The sequence below is a fragment of the Leopardus geoffroyi genome, chromosome C1 (genome assembly GCF_018350155.1).
Source record: "Leopardus geoffroyi isolate Oge1 chromosome C1, O.geoffroyi_Oge1_pat1.0, whole genome shotgun sequence".
Classification (NCBI taxonomy): domain Eukaryota; kingdom Metazoa; phylum Chordata; class Mammalia; order Carnivora; family Felidae; genus Leopardus; species Leopardus geoffroyi.
The window spans coordinates 102,239,418-102,267,413 of record NC_059328.1 but is presented as its reverse complement, the minus strand read 5'-3'; the positions used below and the strand labels follow the sequence as shown (position 1 = coordinate 102,267,413).

Sequence of the window (27,996 nt, the reverse complement as noted above, 5' to 3'; positions counted from 1 at the left end):
GTGAGACCACAGAGAAATGAGTCTGGGGGCTATTTATTTACAACGTTGATTTCCATCCCTAACTTTCTTGAAGTCTACAATGTCAGATCTTAGTGAGGTGCCCGTGCTTTAGGAGGCTATTTTAGCTGACTACTGGTGTGGGGAGTTACCCTGCTAGGGTATCCATTCATTTTTTTCATCTCTCCTTTCATCCATTTATCTTTAGTCTGTCCACCCATCCATCTGTCTACACATATCCATCCATCCATCCATCCATCCATCCATCTATCTTACAGGTACTCATCAAGATTCTGCCAAATGCCAAACCCAGTATCAAGTGTACAGCTTCTTGCCTGGAGCCATGTACAATCTACTTGTGGAAAAAGACATGCAACTAACTAAATAAATAAACAAACATATCGTATTATAATAGGTGTTGTAATAGCAGAATGTGCGAAGTACAATAGGAAGAAATACCTAGAAAGTAGCCCATAGTAAGGATAGGTGACATTTGTGCAAGGTTTTGAAAGATGAATAGAAATTTGCCAAACAATAAAAGCTACCATTTCCTAAACTTCTACTGGGTGCTAAGCATTGCACTGTAAGGTTGACACACATTATCTCATTTCTTTCTCTCGACCTCGCTGGCTAGGTAGAGAGATTGAAAAAACTTTCCCATTGCAGAGCTGGTCAGTACCAGTCCTGACTGTTAAATCCAGGCCTGTGTGGCTCCAAAGCCTAGGTTTTTACCTGTATGATTTCCCTATTATCTACACACAGGAGAAGGATTTTTGTGGGAAAACAGTTTATACATATAGCTCTTCTGTACAGAGTGTCAATTTACATAGTTGGTTCATGGAGTTATATAGGATACTCAAAAAAAAAAAAGAAATCTGCTAGCCATTTCAGTCATTATTGACCCATGTTTTTAATGTTTTTTTTCTTTCAGAGGAGGAGTTCAGGCAAGAGCATATAACAAACAGTGAGGTAAAGGAGAGCATGTCACCTTTGAGGAAGAGGAGGGGTCTGGGGCCTGAAGTACAAGGGGTGGAGTGGTTGAAGGTGCAGGGGATGAGCCTCTGGGTAGGATAGGGGCAAGGCAAGAAGGCATTGCACACCATGCTGTGAGTTTGTCTTCTCTCTGCGGGCAACCTCAGCAGTCTGCTCATTGGCCTTCTTCCTTTACAGCCTGGAGAACTGGATCATGTCCTGATTGATCTCTGCAACTGACTGGCAACCTAAAAGAACAAAGCAGTTAAAAAGCTTATTTCTCTGTGGGGCACCTGGGTGGCTCAGTCGGGTGAGCATCCGACTCTTGGTTTCGACTCAGATTGTGATCCCAGGGTTGTGGGATCGAGCCCCGTGTGGGGCTCCACGCTGAGCATGGAATCTGCTTAAGATTCTTGCTCTCTCCCCTGCTCACGCTCTCTCTCCCTCTGTAAAATTAAAAAAAAATTTTAAAAAGAAGGTAGATGAAGATACCGGATGAGTAATGTTATTCTGATTGCCTTGAGAATTATTTTGTGAGCCTGTGCCCGTGTCCTCTTTCAACACAGCCATATCAAAATGGCACAGTAAAAATATGTAAACACCATTTTAGTATTTAAAAAATCAATTCATATGGGCCGTAGATACACTTGACCTTTATCTGAGTGCTGATAAGGCTCATGGATATAGGAAGTATCTTTCAGGGCAAAGTATGAGTCAGAAATAAGAGATGGGATGAATATTTCATACAGCAGTTGCATTCCAAGGGAAAGCTCTGCAAGATGAAACGTACTTCTTTAGTGGAGGAGCTTCATTAAAATGCAAAATTAGAACTGTAGATGAGATTAGACACAGGGAGTGAGTGAAGACAGTGACATCAGACAAGAAGCACGAGGAGCGGGGAGGAAGAGAGGGTAGCGTGTTGGTACAGACCGGGAGTCGTGGTCTTGAGTAGAAGGGAAATCTCTGGTGATGATGAGGCAGAAGGACTCGAAGGCCCGGATGTGTAATGATCAATTTAAGCTGTTTCCACATGGGCGATGTGTGTGCCCTCACCTCTCAAAACACAGCTTTAGCATAATGTATCACTCACCATAATATCACCCATGAAAGGCTTTTTTCCCCCTAAAAAAGGAAACATAGGAAAAAGTTGGGTTTCACGCCTGGGTTGATTGTAGTGGACAGAAGTGTCAAGCATGGGATACATAAATAACCCACAAATTGAACTCATACAGCAGAAGCAGGACCTCGGTGCCAGAGGCGGCTCTCTTGAGGATGGACAGTGGTCTTAAGAGCTTTGGGTTTCCCCAGAGCAGAGGATAGTGGGTCTCCACAGCAGGCAGACCTACTCAAGGAGCACAGAGATGCCAAAACAGAATCACCGGTACGTATTGTAATAAAAATCATATGCAAACGATGTAAAAATGTCTCAATAGTTGCCTCAGAGTTATGCTGCGATTGCATTTTGGGACAGTTGGACACACAAGCTTTGGTAATGCTTCTGTACTTATTCGACTCTCCTCAGATTGGGTTCTGGGTCTCATGCAGTACCAAGGGCACTGCCCTGCACTTGGCAGAGACTCCATGAAAGGTGGGGAGAGAATGCATATTTATAACTTTTTCCTGCTTTTTCATTACTGCAAATTAGGAGGCTATTTACACTAAAATGTTTCTGGCTACTTTAACCCGGAGTGGGTAATGACAAACAATAAACCTCAAGAAGGTTCATAGACTTTTTAATTCAGCCTCGTCCCCTTATGAAGGACGAGGCCTTAGTGAGGTCTGTGCAGCCTTGTGTTGGTGTGATTTATATGTGGACATTTTCCAAGACTGGTCCTGGTTCTAACCTTTCTGTAAGATAATTTCAGCAATTGGTCTCACGGTGAGAAAGACATGACCTAAAAAAATTTTTTTATAGTTATTTATTTTTGAGAGAGAGAGAGAGAGAGCAAGGGGGAGAGCGGCAGAGAGAGAGAGGGAGACACAGAATCTGAAAAAGGCTCCAGGCTCTGAGCTGTCAGCACAGAGCCCCAGGCGGGACTCAAACTCACGAAACGCGAGATCGTGACCTGAGCCAAAGTTGGACGCCTAGCTGACTGAGCCACCCAGGCACCCCAAAAAAGCATGACTCTTAAACTTATTTTGCTATCAGTAAATAGGGTTCTCCTTCCGAGACTGTATGTTACAGAGTCATAAGGGAAAATATCGCACATCTCCAGGGGAATTGGGAGAGAGAAATCATATTAACTGATCCCTCCTGAGTGCCGGTTTTGTGTCAGGTGTCTCAACGCACATCGTGTGCGGAAGGGCTAGGGGGTGACAGAATCTAAGGGGGTTCAACGCTGTGATTTTGCATTTTAGTGAGTTCTACCAAAATCCCTGCCCAAGATCCCTTCACCCCAGGGACTAGTCTGGGGGTCTTCTCTGGGGGAGGGACTCTTATGCAGAGAATGCCAATGGAAGCCCTTCTGCCTCAGTTTCTTATTCTTTCTCTTCTTCCTTCTTCCCTGTGCCACATTTGGTTGCGATTACTAATTTTTCTGTATCTACACTTAAAACCATACATTCTCATTGCGGAACAGTTAGAAGGAGGGGAGTATAAACTGTCTGCCATAAACGTGCTCACAGTTTGGTGTCTTTCTTTGCCCCCTTTATTTTTTTTTTTTATTTTTTTTTTCAACGTTTATTTATTTTTGGGACAGAGAGAGACAGAGCATGAACGGGGGAGGGGCAGAGAGAGAGGGAGACACAGAATCGGAAACAGGCTCCAGGCTCTGAGCCATCAGCCCAGAGCCTGACGCGGGGCTCGAACTCACGGACCGCAAGATCGTGACCTGGCTGAAGTCGGACGCTTAACCGACTGCGCCACCCAGGCGCCCCTTTCTTTGCCCCCTTTAAAAAAGGGTGCTCTCCACTCCATTTCAGAAGATTTTCCAGCCACCATTTTTAGCCCAGTGATTGTGAAGTGTAAACTTTGGGCAGAATAGAAGAGGTTTGTTATTGTGAATCCCCCCCCCCCCCCAACAGGCTTCTTTCTGTTAAAAGAAGATCAGGCATCATTGGCAAGGATGGAAAAAAAATTTGGGGGAGCAGTGGAAGTCATTTCAACCTCCCAGAATCTGTAGAAGCTCATGGATCTTCCCATCTTTCACCCCCTTCCGTCCCAGGGGCAAAACACACCAATATAATATCTATTCACACTCGTGCCTCATGGGCTCATGCCCATGAGGAGGGATCTTGGTGACCCCATGTCATTTACTGACTTATCTTCATAGGCTTTGAATAGTATGGTTTCAGTTCAAAGCTGAATTTTTTTTCTTGAATTAATCTGCTCAGCGGAAAGGAGGCTGGTGCTGGCGTTAATGCTGATCTAAGTTGTCTAATTTGTATCATTCAAGCCCAAAAGGTTGAGTCTGCAGCCCCAATGGGCACTACTAACACAACTTGTCTTGCTCGAGGGCAAGACACTTGTCTAAATATCAGACCAAAGCCAGACTTGAAAAGAACCTGGATGCCTTGCCTTGTGCCTGGCACACAACAGACGCTCCGTAACATTTATGGTAACAAGTTAATGAAAGAAAATGGTCTTGATTTCACATCAGAGCTCTTGATTGATTGTTTCCTTAGCAGACAAAGACAATCAAAGACACAGCCATTGGCCATTGGCACTGGGTAGGTGGTTCTCTTCTTTGAGACTGTTCCAGGCATTTTAGGACATTTAACACCTCTAGTCCCCCAGCACTAACTACCTGCAATACCCACCTTGCCATCTTGTGCCGACTAGAAAGAAAGAAACTAAAAACTCCAAACCAAATCTTTCTGAAGACAGCAGTCATCATCTTGGTTTAAAAACTACTATTTTATAGGTCACTGGGATCCCAGACTCTGCTAAAAACTTGTACATTTCTATGAGTGCTGCTTTACAATAACTTCGTTTTTGAGTGAAATCCACCCGCATGTAGCTTCGAGACGTTCACGTTTGTCCAGCTGTGGTCACACAGGATGACACTTCTCCCTCTCCCCCCTTCTCTCCTCCTGTTGTATCTATCTCCCCAGTTCCTCCATGCCTCCTCCTGGACATAATTTCTCAACTCCTCACAGTCCATGAATATTACTTAAAAGATGATTCACAGAAACACACCCAACAAGCCTGATGTGACCTGAACAGGCCAGAGTATAATGGGACTCTCTTTCCCATAACCTGAAATTGCATCTGCTTTTGTAGCAAAGGTATCACGTTCTGCATTTGTGCTCCATCTATGGAACATCTCTTCCCTTCTCTCTCTTTTGGGTGGCCACTGGGCCAGGGAAAGCTAAGCCAGAAGGTGCCTGTTCCGTAGCCCTCATGCCTTCCGCTCCAAATCAGGAAAAGAATTGTAAAAGTTTGGGCACAAAAACAGACACTTAGATCACGGAACAGACTAGAGAACTCAGAAATAGGCCCACAAACCTATGGCCAACTGATCTTTGACAAAGTAGGGAAGAATATCTGATGGAATAAAGACAGTCTCTTCAGCAAGTGGTCCTGGGAAAACCGGACAGCGACATGCGGAAAAATGAACTTGGACCACTTTCTTACACCATACACAAAAATAAACTCACAATGAATGAAAGACCAAAACGTAAGACAGGAAGCCATCAAAATCCTGGAGGAGAAAGAAAGCAAAAACCTCTTTGACCTTGGCCGCAGCAACTTCTTACTCAGCATGTCTCCAGAGGCAAGAAAAACAAAAGCAAAAATGAACTATTGGGACCTCATGAAAATAAAAAGCTTCTGCACAGCGAAGGAAACCATCAGCAAAACTAAAAGGCAACCAACGGAATGGGAGAAGATATTTGCAAATGGAATATCAGATAAAAGGTTGGTATCCAAAATCTATAAAGAATTTATCAACTCAACACCCAAAAAACAAATAATCCGGTGAAGAAATGGGCGAAAGACACAAATAGACGCTTCTTCAGAGAAGACATCCAGATGGCTAACAGACACATAAAAACAGAGTCAACATCACTCACCATCAGGGAAATACAAATCAAAACCATAATGAGATACCACCTCACACCTATCAGCATGGCTAACATGAACAACTCAGGCAACAACAGATGCTGGCGAGGATGCGGAGAAAGAGGATCTCTTTTGCACTGTTGGTGGGAATGCAAACTGGTGCAGCCACTCTGGAAAACAGTATGGAGGTTCCTCAAATAATTAAAAATAGAATTACCCTACGACCCAGAAATTGCACTACTACATGTTTACCTAAGGGATACAGGTGTGCTGTTTCAAAGGGACACATGCACCCCCATGTTTATAGCAGCACTATCAACAATAGCCAAAGTATGGAAAGAGCCCAAATGTCCACTGACGGATGAATGGATAAAGAAGATGTGGTATATATATATATATATATATATATATATATATACACACACACACAATGGAGCATTACTTGGCAATCAAAAAGAATGAGATCTTGCTGTTTGCAGCAACGTGGATGAAGCTAGAGGGTATTATGCTAAGTGAAATAAGTCAGTCAGAGAAAGACAAATATCATATGACTTCACTCATATGTGAAATTTAAGATACAAAACAGATGAACATAAGGAAGAGAAGCAAAAATAATGTAAAAACAGGGAGGGGGACAAAGCAGAAGAGACTCTTAAATACAGAGAACAAACTGAGGGTTGTTGGAGGGGATGTGGGTGGGAGGATGGGGTAAACGGGTAAGGGGCATTAGGGAGGACACTTGTGGGGGTGAGCACTGGGTGTTTTACACAGGGGATGAATCACTGGAATCTACTCCTGACATCATTATAGTAGCACTATATGCTAACTAATTTGGGTGTAAATTGAAAATATATAAATAAACAACAATAACAACAACAAAGATAATTGTAAAAACTTACCTGTGAGGGACATGGAAGTGTGGAACTCGTTTTTTATAATGTTCAAAAGTTCCTTAACACCATCTTCGCCCTGCTCCCAAGAATGAGGGCGGGGGGGGGGACACAAAAAGAAGCATGAAAGAATATTCTGACCATGGGCTGAGTATCAGGTCTGGGTGTGCTCACAGCTGGGGGTGGGGGGGGGGGTTGCAGAACAAGGATGCCTGCGGAATTGGAACTATGCTGGGAATACGGGGCAGCAAAGAGGAAAAGATGGGGTGAGAGGGCCTGAGAATGTGTACCCTGTGGCAGAGGAGGTGTGGGGATCCAGGCAAGGGGGGACTGGCCCTCAGAAATCTGTGGCACCTTGAGAAACGGCTAAGCTTGGAGGGCAAACCACAGGAAAGTGTGGAAACAAACAAGAAGCCCAGTATCTTCTGGCTGGGTCTCACTTTGCCACTCTCACCTTGTAGGCAAGACCCCACAGGATTGGTCTCCCCAGAAACACACACTTAGCCCCAAGGGCCAGAGCCTTGAGCACATCGTTGCCAGTTCGGATCCCACCATCCAGGTACACTTCCATTTTCCCTTTCACAGCAGCCACCACTTCTGCCAAGGCGTCAATCTGAAAAAGAGACACGCAGGGCTGGAGGGAGTTCCATTTTCACTCTTGGGGGTCATGGGACAGAGATGGCCCCTCACCGTGGCTTAGGAACAGGAAGTCCAAGTGTGGGTGAAGTCTACCAGTGTCTTCCCTTCCCATGCCCCAGCTGTGCTTCCCCTCCGCTCCCAGAGCAGTGCAGCTGTGTCCCCAAGCCCCGGCGACTTCCTACAGGCTATCCTTCTTGCCATTTTCTGCCCTGACAGAGCACAGCTCCTCTCTGACTCGTTCAGCTTTCTGTAGCTTGGAAGAAACTCTTGGTTCCTCTTCACATCCTAAAGGAGACATTTCCATTTATGGTGTTCAGTTTAATATTCTTTTTTTTTTTTTTAATGTTTATTTATTTTGAGAGAGAGAGTATGTGTGAGGCAGAGGAGGGGCAGAGAGAGAGAGGGACAGAGGATCCAAAGCAGGCTCTGTACCAACGGCAGCGAGCCCGTCGCAGAGCTCGAACCCGTGAACCGTGAGATCATGACCTGAGTCGAAGTCAGACGTTTAAACGACTGAGCCACCCAGGCGTCCCTTTCCTGTTCTTGTTTCTAAAGGACGTTTTGACTTTTGATTTTCTTCTACCTTCTCTGTTTCTAGGGCGGCACAGGCAGGAGTGTTCTCCATCACTGAGGCAGTGGGTGTCGTTGGCAAAGAGAATGTGACCAGCCTTGGCCCAAGTGTCCGGACCCCAGGCTGTCTTGTGTAACTGGGCTACACCTTGTTCCCTGCACACAACACATGAACAACTTGTTCCTGGCTCCCGTGTGGGTTATCGGAGACATGGGGGGTGGGGATGGAAAAGCAGCAGTACTGTAAAAGTATGGAAAGGCAAAACTAAAGCAGCTTATCACTTGGCCTGGCTTCTCCCCAGACTTTGTCTCCCACCTTGCCTCCTCAGTCCCCAGCCTCACCGACCCATGGTGCCCCAGACCGGGCTGCGCCCCTCAGCACCTCTACGTCTAAGAGGAAGGGTGATGGGAGAGTCTGGGAGGAGGGTCCTTGAGGACAGCGTTCTGGAACTGCCTCTGGGCTCCTGTTCTGTGCCTCTTGAAGGGGCAACTGGAGAGGAGGAGAAACTGGACGCTCCGGGGACTTCTGCTGCCAAAGGAATCAGTGGGAATTCTACCTCTATGAGATCCTTTGGCCTAGACTGAACAGAATATGAAATCTGGGAGGAAAGGACTTTGTACTCTAGTTTACAAGTGGAGAAGAACTGAATACATTTTATTTTTTAAAAAATTTATTTAATGTTTTTATTTATTTTTGAGACAGAGAGAGACAGAGCATGAGCAGGGGAGGGGCAGAGAGAGAGGGAGACACAGAATCCGAAGCAGGTTCCAGGCTCCGAGCTGTCAGCACAGAGCCCGACGTGGGGCTCGAACTCACGGACTATGAGATCATGACCTGAGCCAAAGTTGGACGCTTAACCGACTGAGCCACCCAGGTGCCCTAACTGAATACATTTTAGACTTACATGTGCTAACTGGCAAGAATGCATGTCCAAATGAGGGGTATTTTTATAGCCCCAGTGTGGTATTATTTGGAATATTCCTATGATGTTGTGAAAAAGAGATAAATGTGTCTGTGCAAACTCTTCCAATGAGCTGTATTGGACAATGGAGCTGAAGGAATTTGAGAACAAAGGAGTGAATTTGAGCCTCGGATACAGTATTGCTTTAGAGTTACTTTCAATAGGTCATGATGGGACATTCATTAGAGCCTTCTGGCTACAGCTAGCTTACCCTTTTCCCAGGTCTCAGGAAGAAATACAAGGAGTGTTAGATATGGAACCTTCTAGAAATGGGAACTTCAAAGAGTCATACCCCTCACAGTGAGGCACTGGCCTCAGGCACAAAACTTAAGTGTGCCCAAACACTCAGAAAAATAACATTTGAATGCAATAGTTAAAAAATCAAATGGCAAACTTTGACCTGTGAGCTGAAGGGCGGGTGTGTGTGTGTGTGTGTGTGTGTGTGCGTGTGTGCTTGTTTTTGTTTTTTTTTTTTAAATTTTTTTTTCCAACGTTTATTTATTTTTGGGACAGAGAGAGACAGAGCATGAACGGGGGAGGGGCAGAGAGAGAGGGAGACACAGAATCGGAAACAGGCTCCAGGCTCTGAGCCATCAGCCCAGAGCCTGACGCGGGGCTCGAACTCACGGACCGCGAGATCGTGACCTGGCTGAAGTCGGACGCTTAACCGACTGCGCCACCCAGGCGCCCCTGTGCTTGTTTTTATAAATAAAATTTACTGGATCTGGGGCCAGGCCAGTGGTGAGATGAGTGGAGGTAGGTTATGCAAATGCAAAGACAGATCCTATCTTTATTTAAAATGTCGATATTTTAGGGACACCTGCGTGGCTCAGTCAGTTGAGCGTCCGACTTCGGCTCAGGTCATGGTCTCATGGTGCATGGATTCGAGCCCCATGTTGGGCTCTGTGCTGACAGCTCGGAGATGGAGCCTGCTTCAGATTCTGTGTCTCCCTCTCTCTCTTGCCCCTCCCCTGCTCACTCTCTGTCTCTGTCTCTATCTCTCTCTCTCAAAAATAAACATTAAAAAAATGTTGATATTTTATTCACCATGGATTATTGGGCATTAATTTAAATTTTTTAAATAGTGCATTAAACTATTATTTATCTTACTAAGCTTTTCTGGCACCCTCTCAAATTTTGAGCCAGAAGTGGGTACTTCACTAGCTTCACACTAATCTCGGCACTGGCCCCCGATGACCTTGGTTTTGGTTGTTCAGTCAGATGTCTTGGGAGAAGGACATGTGGATCAGCGTGATGGGGAAGGAGAAATTCTCTCTCTGGCTCCTGCCTTTACCAACAGGCATTCTCTCTTGAGGAAGTGCAGTGAGAAGTGTAGCCTCTTTCACCACATATTACTCAGTCCTCCCCAAGGAAGCAAGAGTGGCTAAATGATTCATGAAAGAGAGCCTACTGCATCGTGTTTCATTAGAGTTATTTCAAGGGTGAACGTTCGACTCTATTTGCTGCTTGCTGGTGATGGGCTCTTTCTTGCTTTCTGTTCCTATCTCCAGACACGATTGTGACTGCCCAGGACCTGCTATAATCTTTTGCAGCCTGTTCTGCCAGTTCCTGGGTGTGTGGGAGGAAACCTGTGGGCATTCTCACAGGAATTGGGTGAGAGAGCTAGCATGCGCTCTGCAGATCTACTTCCTCCAAGGGTCATAGGTCAAGATTTGGGATGAGAAGTAGGAGGCCCGACTATTCCCTTCGATCAGCTCTTACGGAGAGGCACGGCACACGGTGCCCCTTGCTCTCCATGTGGGCTTGCCATTCTGTGTCTGTTCTCTCTCAGTGAGAACCTGGAGGGTTCTCCCTTGGAAAGGAAGAAGGGGCAAGTGATGGGCACCTGAAACCTCCAAGCTTCACAAGCCTTGAAACGTACGAATTGGCTAATGAACCTTCTACATCTCCCGGAATTCATCTTCAAGACTGAGAGAGTGCTAAAGATTTAAGGACAGTGTTTGATGCTATTGTTTAAAATAGTGAAAGCTTGGAAGTCGTCGGATGTTCGACGATAGGCTGTTGGTTGTATAAATTGCCCATTCCTACTCTATACCATTAAAAATGAGAGAAACATATATATTGAACTGGAGTGATGCTCTTAACACATCGGTAAGTGAAAAGAGAAAAATTACAAAACTGTATGTAGCTTTTTAAACCCAAGATGTCATCTTTACCTTAAGAAGTAGATGAAAACCATTACCAAAATATTGTCGCTAATGAGAGTGATGAAATTAGGGGTGATTTTTATCTTCTTCTTTTTGCATATGTATATTTTATAATTTAGCTGCAGTGAACATGTTTTATTTACATAATAAAAAGGCCTGAAAGAGAGAAAAAAACCCACTTCCCTTTCTTAAAATAAATCAAGTAGGAATAGAAGAATCTCTTGAAAAATATAAGTGATATATGACCATGAAAGTAAATCAACAATTCATTCCCATTTAAAGATTCTTTCTCTGCCTGCCTCCTTTTCCTCCGTAATGGGTGTACATGCAAAAGATAGGGGGGGAATTACAGACTGTCACAGATTTTTAGAAGAGGGTTCTTATGGCATTTTTTAGTTTTACTGTGAAAGATGGTTATTTATTAGTTTAAGTGAGGCAGTGTTCCTTCCCAGGATGTGTGACATGAGAAAATATGTCCTTATACTTCATGCACACAGGCGGTCTTTGACTGAACACTTCTTCCAGAAGGTAGGAAACCTCAGCGCCTTTGGAACGTCTCTCCTATTGACATTTAACCACTAATTAACTGTGTGATCTTAGATAAGTTACTCAACATCCCTAAGCTGCAGGATCCCCATCTGTAAAAGGGTGATAATGATCCTATTCTTGTAGGACCATTGTGAGATTTAGAGATGTCGTATGTGAAGTTTGGAAAAAGAACCTGGAACACAGTAGGCTGTTAATGATGAAAAGTCCTTGCAATTCACAGGTATATGCGAATACCTAGTAAGGGAGATGAGAGCGTAGGCCAAACTCCACAGGGTACCTTCCTGTGGGCACGCATGCACACACACACACACACACACACACACGCCTCTGAAGTTACCCTACTTACAGAAGCAAGAACGTCATCTAGCTGCCTCCCACCATGGTTGGAAACAATGATGCCATGGACATTGTGTTTCACGGCTAACTCTGCGTCCTCTTTTGTCAAGATCCCTTTAAGGATAATGGGCAATCGAGTTATGCTCTGAAGCCAGGAGAGGTCATTCCAGCAGATGGATGAGTCAATGGGGGACATCTGGAAATAAGGCATTGAAGTTCTCTGTGGGGAAGAAATGAGAGCTTTGCTTTTTTTAATTTTTTTTTTTGAGAGAGAGAGAGAGAGGGAGAGAGAGCGAGCGAGCATGGGGGAGGGGCAGAGAGAGAGGGAGACAAAGAATCCCAAGCAGGCCCAGGCTCCAAGCTGTCAGCACAGAGCCTGACACGGGGCTCAAACTCACGAACCATGAGATCATGACCCGAGCCGAAGTCGGACGCTCAACCGACTGAGCCACCCAAGCGCCCCAAGAAAAGAGAACTTAGACCTGAGCTCCTTTAACATTATTTGATCCATTCCAAAATGAGACAGTCAGATAGCCACCTTTCATTAGCCTTAAAAGAGGAGCCACAGAATCAACAACACTGCCAGCTCCTTTTCCTACCAAACTTTGTTCAAAAGAACTGCTATTTCAACTGCTTATTCATTAACCCTTAATTGTGTCCCTGATCAATAACTATGCCAGAATCTGCAGATACAAAGGCAAATAAGACATAATCCCTACTTTAAAAGAACTTAGAATATAGTAATGAGGTAGATAAGCAAAGGCACATCTAAGCCTGTGTAACATGTTATGTTTGAGATAGGCACAAGGTTATAAGCGCTAAGAAATACTTCAATAATCCTAAGTCAGATACTACCTCATATTTAACCTTGGCTTACCATGTGAATAAAATATCCATCAATCCCAATATGTCTCTGGGATCTGATATAAGGATTCCAGAAAATCCAAGGCTAATTTGTGGTGAATGAGTAGAACTGTTAACTCACTTGGCTCTGTATCACAGCCATTCACTAGCTGAAAAGGCCAGTATCATTATTGCTGCAGCCAAGGCATTCCAATGTTCCCATGATTTTCTGTCTCTGGGGCACTCCGTTGCATCTGACTAGGATTTTTAAAAAAATGCTTATTTATTTATTCTTGAGAAAGAGAGAGAGAATCCCAAGCAGGCTCCACACTGTCAGTACACAGCCAAATGTGGGGCTTGAACCCACGAACCATGAGGTCATGATCTGAGCTGAAACCAAAAATCGATGCTTAATTGACTGAGCCACCCAGGTCCCCCGGACTGTAGGGTTTTAATGGAGAAGTGGCCTTTGCAGTCACCTATTTCAGAGATTCCAAACAAGTGTGCTTTTGCAGCTCCAGGAATGAGTTCCAGGTGTAGAGAGATTCTGACCCTCAGTTCTTAAGGCAGCAGGGTGGGGCCTGGGCTGACTACACTCCATGGGCCAGTCACCCTGTCTACGAGCAGCCTCTTCAGGGGGTTAGTTAAATGTGTCATCCAAAATTATCATTTTCTTTTTTTTTAATTGTTAATGTTTATTTATTTTTGAGAGAGAGAGAGAGAGAGACGGAGTGTGAGAGGGAGAGGGACGGAGAGCGAGAGAGAGAGAGAGACACAGAATCCGAAGCAGGCCCCAGGCTCCAGGCTCTGAGCTGTCGGCACAGAGTCCTATGCGGGGCTCCAACTCATGGACCCCGAGATCATGACCTGAGCCAAAATCAGACACTCAACTAACTGAGCCACCCAGGCGTCCCCCAAATTATCATTTTCTAAGTGTCCCATAAAGTAGAAAATGTAGGAAGAACTTATTTAATTTACTCTCCTATGCCTTGAAGAAATCCTTTCTGATGCTTTCCTATTTCTTAGCACCCAGCCCTGGCCTGAACACTTCTTTCTGGTGACAAGTGGATAGCGCCAGCAGTGAGGACATTGTGTGTTACGTTCTGTTCGCCTGGAAGCCCTGGACAGCAGGAAACGTGGCATCTGCAGCGTCTGGCAAGAGCAGGCATTCCATGCACTTTCGTGGAAAGAGAGAAGGGAGGAAGGAGAAGAGGAAATCTGCCTCCTGTAACGCCTGCCCGTCGGATCTGGTATCTTTCCTACCTCCTTAGGCGAGCGAAGGTCTTTGAGCAGTAGGTTCAGCTTTAAGTCCACTTGGTTTCGGATGTCATGTCGCCTGTTGCCCAGTTTGGGCGCATCCACAGTGATGACCAGAGCTTTGAAACCCAGGGATTCCACCCTCTGGACCAGCTGTTTGCTGAGCTGCCGGTCTGGATGCACGTAGAGTTGGAACCACCGGAGGCCCCTGGGGGCAGTAGCAGCAATGTCCTCCAGGGCACAGGTGGCAAATGTACTGGTGATGTAGCAGACCCCGGCTGCTTGGGCCGCTGCAAAGCAAACAGTACAGCTCAGGTGGGAGGGCAGGATTCTGGAAGGGGCTGAGAAGCCCTCCGAGTCTGTGCTGCTCTGACCAGCTTGCCCTGACAGTGAAGGTAAAGCTTGACTTCATTCTGCTTCCCGCTAGGGCAGGAGGGAGAGGGGGCCTTAGATCAGGCTGGGAGGCCCAATCCTGTCTGGGTCCCCTGCAGTATAACCTGTCTTCCAAACCCTGTTGTCCATGGTCGGTATTTCCAGTTGGAGGCGTCACTTAGTCCCCAGAACCATGTTGGAACTGCTACAGCTTTCAGATGGGAGAACGGGCTGCTCATGAACTTGTTAAGGAAACAGAAGGGAACCAAGGGTGAGGAAATGTAATTCCAGTGGAGAAGGCTGAGCTTTGTCCTGGGAAAAGCATGCTATCTGAGTTAGAAAAATGTCGACTCCTCCCCTTCTTAGTTGTGTGGCCTTGGGTCTCATTTTCTTCGTCTGTAAAATGGGGGAGGGGGGCTACTACTACCTCTCCTACAGAGTTGTTGGGATATTAAACAAGATACTAGACATGGAAGCATTTTTAAAATTACTAAGTGACGTGCTGTACATATGTTAGTGATAACGAGGTTGGCGAGGGTGGTGGTGACAGTGATGTTGACACTGTGACATATTTCTCATTTCCTACTTTAATCATTGTTTTCAGTAGGATTCTCCAGCAGGTTAATGTCACTACCATTCAGCAGCCCATGGGCAGAGAATCTGGCCTAATCAAGATTTAATATTTTGGGGCACCTGGGTGGCTCAAGTCGGTTCAGCGGCCAACTCTTGATTTCAGCTCAGGTCACGATCCCACGGTTGGTAAGTTCGAGCCCCACATTGGACTTTGTGCTAACGACTCGAAGCCTGCTTGGGATTCTCTTTCCTTCTCTCTGTCCCTCTCTTCCCCTCAAAATAGATGAGTGAGTAAATAAATAAATAAATAACTTTATAAAAAAGGTTTAATATTTTCAATCCCTGATGTCAACAGTAGATACCCCATTCTTTTGCCCTACTCCAACAACAACACCACACGTTCAAGCATGAACTTTTGGGAAGTAGTCATTGTCCTGTGGGACATTCGTATTTCAGCCTGGCCAGACTGGGTTCCTAACCAGACAGATGTCATTTGCGACTCTAGAATCCTTGGATTCATTACTTCCTCTATCACAGAGTCAAAGGAAAAGATCCCAGAGAGGCCCTGGGCAACCTGCAAATAAATTATTTCCTAGATTTGGCCTATAGTAAAGATTATAAAGGGAGTCATAAGACTATTTTTAGCCTCTCACCTCCCTTATTCCTTCTCTTCTCTCTCTTTCTCTCTCTCTTTGGCAGAGAGGGATGAGAGAAGAGAATAAGGGGCTCCTAAGAAGAAGACACACCCAATAAAAGCCTTTTTGTCATATAAGATGATGAAATCAGTCAATGAGAAGGAAAGCACAACATTGGGGCAGGAACACCTGTCAGGGCCTTTGTTAGGACATCATGCCATGAATCCCTCCTCATCCGAAATCCAGAGACCATTCAGCTCCAGCCCTGACCCACGAGAGGTCAAAGAGAGCCCTGTCTTTGAAGTCACACTGAGAACCCCTTTCCCCACAGATTACGGTGGACTGCACCCCTCCTTTGAAGGATGGCTTGCTCGATTTCCACATCCATTTATCCTTAGCCCCCTCTCTAACCACCCATTATTATGGAAATGGATGTTTTCTCACTCTTAGGTGAAATGTTATACAAACATAGTGTTAAGCATCCTTTTCCCCCACACACTCCTAAATTGTGGCCAGATTGCTGTCCCTGAACTCGTTCTAAGAGAAATCCTGCTACTGCTCTGAAGGACACTTGTGTGCTTCGGGGCCCCCAGGGAAGGGAGCCTCAAGGTGTGGTTGGTTCATACCTCTGGCTGTGCTCATTTCTCCATCCGGCCAGACAAGGCAGTGGAAACCCGTGGGTGAGATGCAAATGGGGGCAGTGATTTCCTCCCCTTGGATTGTGGTCCGGGTGTCCACGTTTTCCACATTTTTCAGGTACCGGGGACGGAGGCGGATTCTGTGCTCAGCAACAAAGAGTTTTCTGTTGGTGGGGTTATATGCAGGTGCTGCCTGGTGCCAGGCCTCCAGATTCCCATGCAGGAATACACCAGACCGGGACCCAAGAAACCTCTGGGGGTGGGGGGTCAGTGGGCTCATTAGGCCACATAGACCAACTTTCCTTCAGAAAGCCTTTCCCAACACCCTGGCCCACCTTAACCTCACTTTCTCTAAACCCCCAGTGCACCTATGGTTCATATTGCCTCTGACCTTGCTCTGGCACAGGTCTGTGTCTTTGAGTTTTGTCTGTCTGAGCAGACTCTCAGCACTTGGATGCTTTGGTTGATTTACCATACCTAGCAAGAATTAGAAAGGAAAAGAATAAGCAGGAAGGAGTTCGAGGATCTTCCCTCATGGGTTACAAACAAGCCTCTATAAAGTAAGAAAAGGTCACCAAAGGAGGACAAATCCCAGAGCATGATCATGGCGGAGGTTTTGTTTTGTTTTGTTTGTTTTTGTTTTTTGCTAGAGGCTAATTCATTTGAAGATATGACTTGACTACTTCTTTAGAAGAAGGTGGGGAAATTCATAAATCATAAATATATAAAACACACTTTTAAGTCCAATAGATACTTAGCCTCAGGGTCCAAAAATGTTTGTTTTTCACAAAATATCATACACAAACGTAGAAAGGTTTGCTAGAAATACTGGTTGTACAAACTTGTGCTACTTCATGAAATGGAAGTAGTAATCCAAATTTCATCATTGTCTCACAGAAGCAAAATGAGATAAAGCAAGGAAGGGGCCTAAAGGTAGTACTAAACAAGTATGAAAATACAGAACATCGTGTTCACCTTGTATCCCATTTTTCAGTTTTCTCCTTACCTCTCTACTACAGGGGTCAGCAAACTTTTTCTGTAAAGGGCCAGATAGTAAGTATTTTGGGTTTTGTGGACCATGCATCTGTCACAGTTATTCAGCTCTGCTGTTGTGATGCAAAAGCAGCTGTAGCCAATACGTCGATGACAAATGTAATTTAAATGGTTGGTTCTTATAAAACTTTATAAACACCGAAATTTGAATTTCATATAATTTTTACATGTCACAAATTATCATTCTTCTTTCGATTTTTTTCAACCATTTAAAGATGGGAAACAAAAATTCTTAGCTTGTGGACCACCCAAAATTAGGTGGTGGGCCCAATGTGGCCTGTGGGCTCGTTGCTGCCCCGTGTTCTACCTGCTGCTGTTCCAGCCCAGTTCTTTTCCCTTGAAATCAACCACCTTCCACCCCTAAGACTCTTTGGGTCTCCATATGTCCCATGGACGTATTTCTCGATGTACAGTCTCTCCTTCCAGCCAGAAGTTTAGGAACTCAGGAGATTTAGACTTACCCAGCCAGCTTCTCCTCCGGGCCCAGGTAACTGGGGACCCTGGACTCTTGTCCTATCTTGTCAGGTGGCAGAGTTGCTGGGATATAGAGGAAGGGTGACTCATGCTAGTTCTGCAGAGCCACTAAGATAAGTTTTCTCTCCATCTATCCTCTTCCCAACCACCTGCCCACTCCCCACCAAAAAAAAAAAAAAAAAAAAAAAAAAAAAAAAAAAATTAGCCTCTGGCAAAGCCCAAAATGAATATATCTTGACTACTTTGTGTCCTCTGCAGGCAAAAAGCAGGGCTGCTATGCTCCAAGGACCTCTCAACTGGTGCACATGAACTTAATAGAAAGGATACAGAAGACCAGACCTTTTAAAGGCTGCGATGTTGTCATCCCGCGTGAAGCTGTCATCTGCTCCGCCTTCAATAAAATCCCAAGTTGACTTGGGCAGACGCTCCCGGGCAAAAGCCTGAAAGTCTGTCAAACATGCCAAAGGCATTTCTGGACCTTCAGAAGAAAATCCAAAACCAAACAAAGACCCAGTCAGAATATGTCAGAAATAGAGGACAGGGTGAATGTGGGGGGCTCTGTATGGCCTGGTGCTATTTGGATTCAACATTAACTCCCTTGGATTCCTTCTTTCAACGAGGGTAACTGCCAAAGATGCCGATCCCCCTGCTTCTATTCTCCCACCCCCATTCCCAGCTGCTAATTGTCTGGCTTTCTAAATATCCCTCACGTCTGTCCCCTCGTCTCTACATCCGCCACCTCAGGTCCAGTTGAGGCCTTGCCATTTCTTGTAAGATTACTACAAAAGCTTCTTATCTTTGTCTCCTAGCCTCCAGATTCACTGTCTATCTTGTCTCCCTCCAGCTTCTGGGATCTTTCTGAAACACGAGTCTGATCAAGTGCCCCTATGATGGCATTCACAGCTTTCTTGGACCAGCTCCTAACTGTCTCACCAACTTCATCTCTATGTGGCTTTTCCTTGTCATTTGAGTCACTATGAGCATTTCCTGAACTTGCCCAAGGGCTCTTTCCTACCTCTGTGCCTTTGGGGGAGGAGATCCATCAGGCTGGGGAAATTGGGGCTGAACTGATAACTATCACCTGGGAGTTCCCAGGCATCTCTGGGTGAACTAATTGCTTGGGGCTCTGCTTGACATCAGGGAGAAAGCTGACTGTTTTTGACTCCTTGGCTGGGTCACCGAACATGTTTGCTTTGAGACCAAGAAAACAACTATGTGACCTGCATTCAACCTGTGTGACCCCCAATCTGCAGTAGACCTGGAACCTGGTGCTTCTGATAAACCCCTCACTCCCCTAAAAGAGGAAAGAAGGTAGTGTTTGAGGGTAAATCCCTCTAGTAGGGGCAAGGACAGGGGTAACTCTAGCTGCAGAGATGCTAAAGGCCCTGGTTGCGGTCAGAGACAGCATGTGGAGCTCCTTCATAAGAGGATTCCAGTAGGAAAGGCTGAGAAATCTGTACTTCGTAGTCCTGGGCATCTCCTTGGCAGCTGGCAGTGGGGTAAAAATTAACCAAAAAAGTCTGTGAGTAGAAATGGAAAGACTTTTAAATCATTGACTGAGGGATAGGGATTGCTCCCAGGAGCTAGGGCTTCAAACATGAATGGAGTGGTTCCTCTAGTGGACAAGGGGCCAAGGAGGCCAGATGAAATATGGAGTGTTGGAGATCTTGGTGAGGGCAGGGATGGGGCAGAACTGGCTGGAAGGCATCCAGGGCCACACCAGAATCTAGTCAAGTCAAACAGAGAAGTAGCCCCAAACATCTACCCAAGGGGCTAAGCAGAAAGAAGTTATGGCAGGCAGAAAACAAAGCCCCTGGGATGTGCAGTGGGTTCTGGATGGGGAGGATAGCAGCAGGAATTTGGAGCACAGCCATAGAGCTTTTTATAAGCAACACACTTTGTCAGTGGGTGGGCAGGGAGTTGTTGAGGTGCTGAGATGAGTTTGACAAAGCACAGGAACCATATCTAATTTATCTCATCCCTGTCCGACCCTTCAAAGTCTCAGTGACTTTGGCCAAATGAATTAATCATTGTATTTATCCATCTGTATTGTGATCACTGATTTAAACCTCTCTGTGCACAAAAGAGTTAACATAACAGGCTCCAGAATGCTATCCCTCGAAAAGCCTGCTTGCAAAGTTAGACCTTGGTTGGAGTCTGGGAACTTGGATCTCAAGAAGGTTCCCAGTACTCCCTGATAAGAATGGCATGGCTCACTGTGTCTAAACTGTACAAACAACATGGTTTATGCTGAACATCTGCTTTCTCTCTGAGAGTCTAGAGTTTTGGCATGAGTTTGGCAGAGAATGTCAATATGACCAGCCCCCAACAAAAAGCCTCGGGCAATGAGTCTCTAAAATGAGCCTCCCTGGTGGTCAATGCTTCACGCATGTTGTCACAACTCACGGCTGGAGGAATTAAGTGCATCCTGTGTAATGCCACTGAGAGCAGACTTTTGCAAGCTTACACCTGTTTCCCTCTAGATTTTGCCCCATGAGCCTTTTCCCTTTGCTAATTTTGCTTCTCATTCCTTCTCTGTAATTAATCATAGCTTCAACTACATGTTATGTCCTACGAGTCTTCCTAGCGAATCACTGGATTGGGACCCCCTCCCCCCACCAACATGCTTTGAATCCCCAGGCATTAGGATAGTATGTGACAGTGAGTTGCTGTTCATGAATGTTCATTACTTGAATTTAACATTCCCCTGTCTGTCCTTTCTCTGCCTTGTTGGATGAGAATTCTCCACCAGGTTTCTACTCCTGATGTCTCAACAAATCCCCCATATTCTATAAATTACACACTCACAGAAATGCTCTTCTGCAGCTTTCTAACATAAAACCCCAACAACACTTGAGTCTAATCCAAGAGAAATGGCTTAAACTCACTCAGAATTACTTGCCTGGAATAGTGGGAATTAAAGCATCTGGAAGCTGCTTGGAAAGAAAGAAAGAAGGCAGCATCTTTATAGATACCAAACACTTTGTTATCACATTTCTGTTTGCTGTTTCTTTTTCTACTATTTTCTTTCTACTTCCCTGTGAAGTAGACAGAGAAGGTATTAGTGTCTTCATTTTGCATTTGAAGAGAATGAGGCCTAGGATATGGAATAAATTCTGAAAGATCAGGCAGTAAATTATAACAAGGGAAGGGTCAGAGTCATGCCTTCCGGTAGCGCCTAAAGATAGACATTCTCCTTTTTTGCTTTCATGGTGCCGGGCAAAATAGTTGGTTCACATAAATTACTTGTTTTATTGAATTTACAATAATTTTGTAGGGTGAAATTTTTTACAGCTTAGTAAAGTACTGAGCCCATTATTTTTATTAGAGGTCCAATATAAGCCCTGTTGTTGAACAGAAGGACAACTTCATTGTTCAAAGCTTTCCCCAAATTTGGAAGAAAGACTTAGCACTCCATGTTTTTATGTATCTCCGTTTGATCAATACCAGACTTAAAGCCACCAGGAATTCAAGCGAGGATCCAGGTTATCTAATGGTTTTCTTGTATTCCCATTTTATTTGATCTCTGCTGCATTATCTTTTCTTCTTTTCTCCTCTATCCCAACTGCCCAAGAGGAAGAGAAAGCAGAGGAAGCATAAAGAGGGCAAAAGTCTTTGGTGCACTGACCAAGAACCTTAGCTCCTTGTAGTTCATGTAATTTCTTCAGGCTTTTTGTCTCTTGGTAGAAAATCACGAAGTACAACTAGCATATGAGTGATAAGAAAGCGCAAATATAAAAGCAAGGACATTCAGTGGTACCCGTTGCTAATGACTCGAAGTTCAAACAGCTTTCCCTGACGGGGGAAGAAAGAATGACATAGACTATAACCAGTAGGCGTTTCAAGGCAGATAATTGCCATTTGATCTAACGCAGTTAGGCTAGATAAACAAGTTGTCTTTCTTTGAAGATTTTAAAGGATTCATAATACATGTTGATGTCACTTGAGGATTCTGGGATATCAGAGCTTCTATTTGTGTGAGAAACCCCTAGGTGTTCTTTAAGAGATCTCGGGGCGGAACTCACAGGGCAGGTCATTGAGATAGAAGGGAAGCCAAGTCTGCCTCTGAGGGCCCAGCTCCAGGTGCAAGTGCTTGATGCTGAAAGGTGGTGTCCTTCAAGACCCTCTGGCTTGGTCCTCAAGCCAAAACTTAAGCCAAGTTTTTCATTGGAATGGTAGAGATAGCATCAAGGCTACACTTTGGGGACCTTGCCTGAGAGATTACACCAGTCAAGGTTGGCTGAAAGTGCTTTAATCACTGTATATGAAGTGACAGCCTCAAGGAGAGTGGCTGCAAAGCCTACAGCCATCACCATAGCAACGGCAGCCCTGGGAGGGGAGCGCAGGGCTGGGGCCACAGTGACGACAATGCCAGTAACTGAGGCACATGAGTCCCCAGGGAGTCCTCCAAATGGGGCAGAAAGGTCAGGGTATAGGAGTTGGAATTCTAGAAATATCTGGTCAGATATCAGAGTGTCCCTAGCCCTAGAGTGGCCTGAGGAACCAAGACTTACATCTGCGTAGGAGTGAGGGGACACGGGGCCAGCCTAGTTGTTTCTGTCAGCCTGGGATCAGTTCTGGCCTTTCCCCTGAGCCCTCACACAGTATGAGTGAGGACGCAGGACCCCTTCCAGGCCACGGTGGCCCAAACATCCTACTCCCCATGGTGGAACATGACTACAGGCCAGGAGAAGTTTAATCACTGAAAAGGAAAACCAGCTAATAGGAGTGGTTGCGGGGTGGTGGGCTGAAGAAGAGAGATGATTATTGCAAAAAACAGAACAGAGCAAAACAAAATGGCCACCATGACCTGGAAGGGGTCTGAGCTATTGTGACCTAATTAGGTCATTAGTGACTCACTGGCCCACCTCCCCAGGCCACAAGGACCACAGATCCTGCCTGGTGAGGATTAGTAGACAATCAGAGCGGAGAGGGACTTCAGAGGGAGGAAGAAATGTGAGCAAGCTCATACCAGAGCAGAATTGAAAAACAGCCTAAGTCTCCTATCTCCGCGCTCAGTGCCCTCGCAGTCCCTTCCGGATAGTCTGGCAGTGGTACCTGGAATTCACTTCTTATTTGAGAGCTAGCTTCTCAGCCTAGACCTAAGCCTTCCAGAGACTGATCTACCCTGCATCGTTCCAGTTCCTCCTGTACTCCTTCTGCCCCGGCTTGGTTAGCCCACAGCGGCCCGAAAGAGCTGAAGTTCGAGGTGTAGCACAAATCGGACTAGTGGCCAGGTCAGGGAACTAGTGGCTGCAGCAGACTGAGACGCGGCCTGCTTTGGGGAGGTTACTGACACTTACTAGTGATATGATCGCCGGCAAGTTACTTCCTCTCCCTGGGCCTCAGTTCCTCATTTGAAAGCTGTAGGTTTTCATATGTTCCCATTTAATCTCTACCAGCTTTGAAGGCACCAGAAATTAAAGGTTGGGCTGAGGTCCTTGGGGTTTTCACATCCTGTGCTTCCCTGGCCCTTACATGCAAAGACCTGGTTTAGATGTGGCTGTTAACATTCTAGTTCACCATGTACTTCATAGCAGTGAAGTACAGGATGGAATGAGCCCATCATTAGGCTTGTTTCCTAACACCAAGTAGCTGGGTACTCACCGCCTTCCTTCCCTCTTGCCTCTCAGCCTTGATGCCTCTCTTTTTAGAAGCTGTTCTTCTAAATAGCTATCATAGCTATTTAGTAATATCTATCTTACTCCATATGTGTACCTCTTCCTCCTTCCTCAGTGTATCCAAACCATTGGCTGATTTTTTTCCCCCAGGGAATCATTCTCACTTCTTCCCTTTCCCTGATCTTTCCCATTTCCTTGACTTTTCTGTTTGCAAACCAAAAATAACTCCATCGTGGTCAATAAGATTAGTGCTACATAGGCCCTTGGATCACGAACAAAACAGTTTGGGGCACCTGGATGGCTTAGTCAGTTAAGCATCGAACTTTGGCTCAAGTCATGATCTCGCAGTTCATGAGTTCAAGCCCCACGTCAGGCTCTGTGCTGACAGCCCAGAGCCTACTTTGGATTCTGTGTCTCCCTCTCTCTCTGCCCCTCCCTCACTCAATCTCTGTCTCTTTCTTTTTCAAAAAATAAACATTTAAAAAAATTTTTAAAAAGTTTAAAATTTTTGAAGTCACATTAGACCAAATAAAGAGCCTTCAAACCTTTGAAAACACCCTCTTCTTTTTCTAAGTAAGCCTGCTTTCCTTATTGCCATCATTTATGAAAAATAAAAGAAACTATCTATTACATAATATTCTTAGTTTTCGGTTTTGGCCAATGACTAGCAATGCAACAGCATTGCTTTATACTCATTTGCATTGCAAATATGCCCATTTTCTGCTACTTTGCAAATCAAGTGGGTATTTCCAATGACCTGGGAATCCAACCACTATTTTAATAGCATTCTTTCTGTGAGAAAATATGTGTTGAGTCCCAAACAAATGACTTCCAAGTAGAGTTTTGGAGCACAGCCATGTTGTAAGTTGTGTGCTTTCTATGGGGTGTTGGAGACTGTTGAGAGCACATGGGGAGACATTGATCCAAGTGCGCATACGGTGTTTTGAAAGGTTGGGGATTTTCTAATTCTGTTAAGCAGTGGGATCATTTGATTACACAAAGACCCTTGGAGACAGCATGATGGCTCCTTGATAATGTCGATCAAATTGCAACTGTTTATCACGTGCTTCATGATGTCATGCACTATATAGATTGTTTTATGTGCGTTAGTATTTCACCCCTTACGATAATTCCCTAACACAAATATTGTTATTCCCATTTCATTGATGAGAGACCAGAAGCTCAGAGAGATTACTTAGTTAATACTTTGCCCAACATCACTCATGTGGTAATGTTCTGACTTCCATAGCCTGGAGCTTAAACATCATGAAGAGAAGCAAATGTGTACAGCCAAGTGTGGTTTATAGAGTGAGAGAGTTGGCATTTAAATGCCATGGGCATATGTAGCTTTGCTCCCTTCCCTCAACAAGATGCAATTCAAGTAAGAAAATTCCAAAAAAGAAAAGAAAAGAAAAGAAAATTTCATTATTTAGCTGGTCATAAACAATAACGAGTTAAGCAGTTAAGCAGTCTTTGACCTCTACTCTTTTCACCATGGACTTGAGGTGTTGGAGGCACATTTCTGTCTGATGGTGGTAGTCCCTGGGAGGAGGTAGCAGGAGAGAGACGAGAAAGGACAAGGCCGTTGGAAATGGGGAAAACCAGCTATGGAATGGCCCTGCCTCTTTTTGCCTTCCTCCTAGCACTCTCACTGGGGCAATGACTCTGGGCTGGAATTCTGAAGGCCATTGCTTTCAGTTGCTCATGATGTTCCGAAAGGCATTCGTAGCGGAAGGAGTCCATGGAGTCGAGAAGATAGACTCTCGTAAGCTTTGAAACTTGGCCCACGGGGGCTCCAGCCTCAGCTCTGCTACTTGCTCACCGTGGTTCCATGACAAAGTTATTTGTGAAAGAAGAATATTAAGGCCTATCCCATAGGGCCCAGATGAGGACTAAACACCACAGTCCGTGTCAAGTTCTTGTGCCGTCACAAGTGCCTTGTGTAGAGTAGTCATTAATAGATGGTAGATCCAAGTGCATTATGCTCCATGTTGACGGCATGTGCATTCTCCTCTGAGGCTCTGGAGGTGAAAGTTGCTTCGGTTCTGTGACAGCATCATTTAAACCCTGTGTCATGCTTACTTATCAGTTCATCCAACAAGGTTCACTGAGTACACACTGTCAGCCAGGAAGGCAGAGATGTTTACTACTCATCATCTGTTCTCTGACATTTCCTTCCCAGTTGCTAAAAGAGAGACAGGGCTATATGACTAATTCTGGCCAGTGGGTTGGGGCGGAAGTGACATGTGTCAAATCTTGGGCCAGGAGTTTAAGAACCGATGTGTGCCCCTTCATCTTTCTCTTCTTCTGCTACAACAATGTGGAGGCCCTGTTCCCCAGAAGACATAGCTATAAAATAAAGGCAGCTTGGGTCTCTGAAGCACCATTTGGACAGGAGTATCCCTGTAGATCAGTTGATTTTATATGAGCAAGACATAAATATTTATGTGCTAACCCACTAAGATTTCAGGGTTTATTCTCTATGACAGCACAACAAGCCTAACTAATATATCCAGGCATTGTGCTGAATAGAGATGGAAAAACTTACATGATGTCGATCTCTGCTCTCAAGAAGCTTACAGTTGAAGGAGACAGATTTCAATAGCTCATTCTCGGTTAGTTGCTATGGCGTAGAGGGTAACAGGAGTCCTTTTCTGGGGGAAGGGTAACTATCCGGGGATTTAGGAATATTCCCATTTTTTTCTCAATAATATTTCTCAACGTCTCACAGATGATGTTCTACTACCATTTAGTTTAGACAAGCTCCAATTCTTGGCTATCCATAAAATGAGGATATGACTATCTTAATAGAGATCTTGTATGACTAAAAGGATCTCATAAAATGCAGAATAGCCTAGCGATTAAGAGTCAAGTTTTGGGAGTTTTGCTTCCTGTTTGGATGTAGAAGATCACAAAAAGCTATTTCTCCTCTGATTCTATTTCTAGACTCTCTAATTTGTTCCACTGATCCATTGGTCCATCTTTCTACCAATACCATGCTGACTTAATCACTGTTCTTGGGCAGTTCCCTCCAGATTGATCTATAGATTCTGTCTGACCCAATCACACTCCCAGAAGGCTCTGCATTGGAGGGAATTGGTATCTAGTTCCATGCAAGCTTATTTTTCAAAGAAACTACCCTGGTCCAGTTGTTTGAGAAGTTAACTTCTTTGCCTTTTAGAAGTGATAGCCATGTCACTGGTTTCCTCTGCTGGTGGTCAGGAAGCAATGGTCAAGTTATGAAGTACATGCCCGAGGGCTGAGACTTTTCCCTCTTAAGGACACCCATAAATATTCCATTGAGTTAAGACTTAACTTTGCTAAACATATCCTTCTCTGTAGTGTCTTTGAAGCAAAGCCTTCCTTTGATAGTTCCCTGGAGTCCCTCTACCTACCTGTCTCTACACAGCCCCTTTTTGCTGGATCATTCACCTTGGAAACTCACAGTCAGCACCTATGATGCTCACATAGTCTCTGACCTCTCTCCTAGATCTCCTGCGACTTCGTCTCCTTCTCCTGTTGCAAGCACACAGAAGACACCCAGTAACAAACCTGAGATTAGCGTCTTCCAGTCCTTGGGAAGAGTGGTGTCCAGAGGAAGCTGGTGGGAGCCTGGCTTGCTGCTGGATGTGGTAGGGAGCAGTAGGTCACTACCTATAACTCCATGAGTTCAGAGGAGGTTCAAGGCTACAAGTTAATCTTCCAGCTTGGAAGTAAATGAGCAACTAGGCCAGACCAAGGTTAATTTTGAAATGAACTCTGGGGGCTTTGCAAGGTCACTTCCAATTTAAGTGAGTTCGTTACAAAATTAGACTGCAAAATAAAATAGTTGCCTATTTGCTCCCAAGCCATGTATGTTCCCAATTCATCAAAGATGGTTCAGAAAAGGGAGCAGGTGATTTCAGGTGGAGAATTACAAAAGCCTCTGTGTTGTAAAGGAAAGGCTTGGTTGGGGAAGTTTACTGAAGGTCAGTAATGAAGTCCAATTAATAATTGCCCAGGTCCTTCCCTTTGGGCCAGTCCCCATCTCCTTGTCACATCTCCTTAGTACCGTAACAACAATGAACATTTAAGTGCTTACAATGTTGCTTGACATGTTGCCTGCATTATTTCACTTGATCCTCACCACAGTCATACGGGCAGATGTTTTTTTCCCCATTTTTTTCAGAAGAGAAAATGAGGCTATTTAACTTGCCCTGTTATCCATAGTGAGCAGAGTTGGGATTTGACTCTAGCCTGCAGCCACCGTTCAGTGACACGTGGAAATTGCAGGCAATTCTGCGGACCAGGGCAGTGGGATTTGTCTGTCTTCTAGGGTCTTTTAGACCTCTTTTAGAGCAAAAAAAATAACTTCCCTGCTGATTTGCTATACCTTGCCCACCGGCTCTTCCACACTAGATTTGCTTGGAGAGGAATTGCTATCAGTTGTCTTACCAGCAGATGGC

General features: G+C 45.0%; 1 protein-coding gene across 3 annotated transcripts; it reads right to left on the bottom strand.

Annotated features, from left to right (window-relative positions):
• Positions 1 to 17: 17 nt before the first annotated feature.
• Positions 18 to 27,231, bottom strand: HAO2 (hydroxyacid oxidase 2). 3 transcript variants are annotated; one of them, XM_045478834.1, is made up of 9 exons: positions 27,104 to 27,193; positions 20,833 to 20,863; positions 18,270 to 18,408; positions 16,392 to 16,567; positions 14,192 to 14,475; positions 12,096 to 12,305; positions 7,316 to 7,474; positions 6,871 to 6,940; positions 18 to 1,217 (listed from the first exon to the last, which is right to left on the bottom strand). In XM_045478834.1, the coding sequence occupies exons 3-9, from the start codon at positions 18,398 to 18,400 to the stop codon at positions 1,162 to 1,164; spliced, it is 1,086 nt and encodes a 361-aa protein (XP_045334790.1). In that variant the 5' UTR covers positions 18,401 to 18,408; positions 20,833 to 20,863; positions 27,104 to 27,193; the 3' UTR covers positions 18 to 1,161. The 3 variants fall into 3 exon arrangements, with proteins under 3 accessions (XP_045334790.1, XP_045334789.1, XP_045334791.1); XM_045478833.1 differs by lacking the exon at positions 20,833 to 20,863 and having other exon boundaries at positions 27,104 to 27,231; XM_045478835.1 differs by lacking the exon at positions 20,833 to 20,863 and having other exon boundaries at positions 16,392 to 16,543; positions 27,104 to 27,231.
• Positions 27,232 to 27,996: the final 765 nt, after the last annotated feature.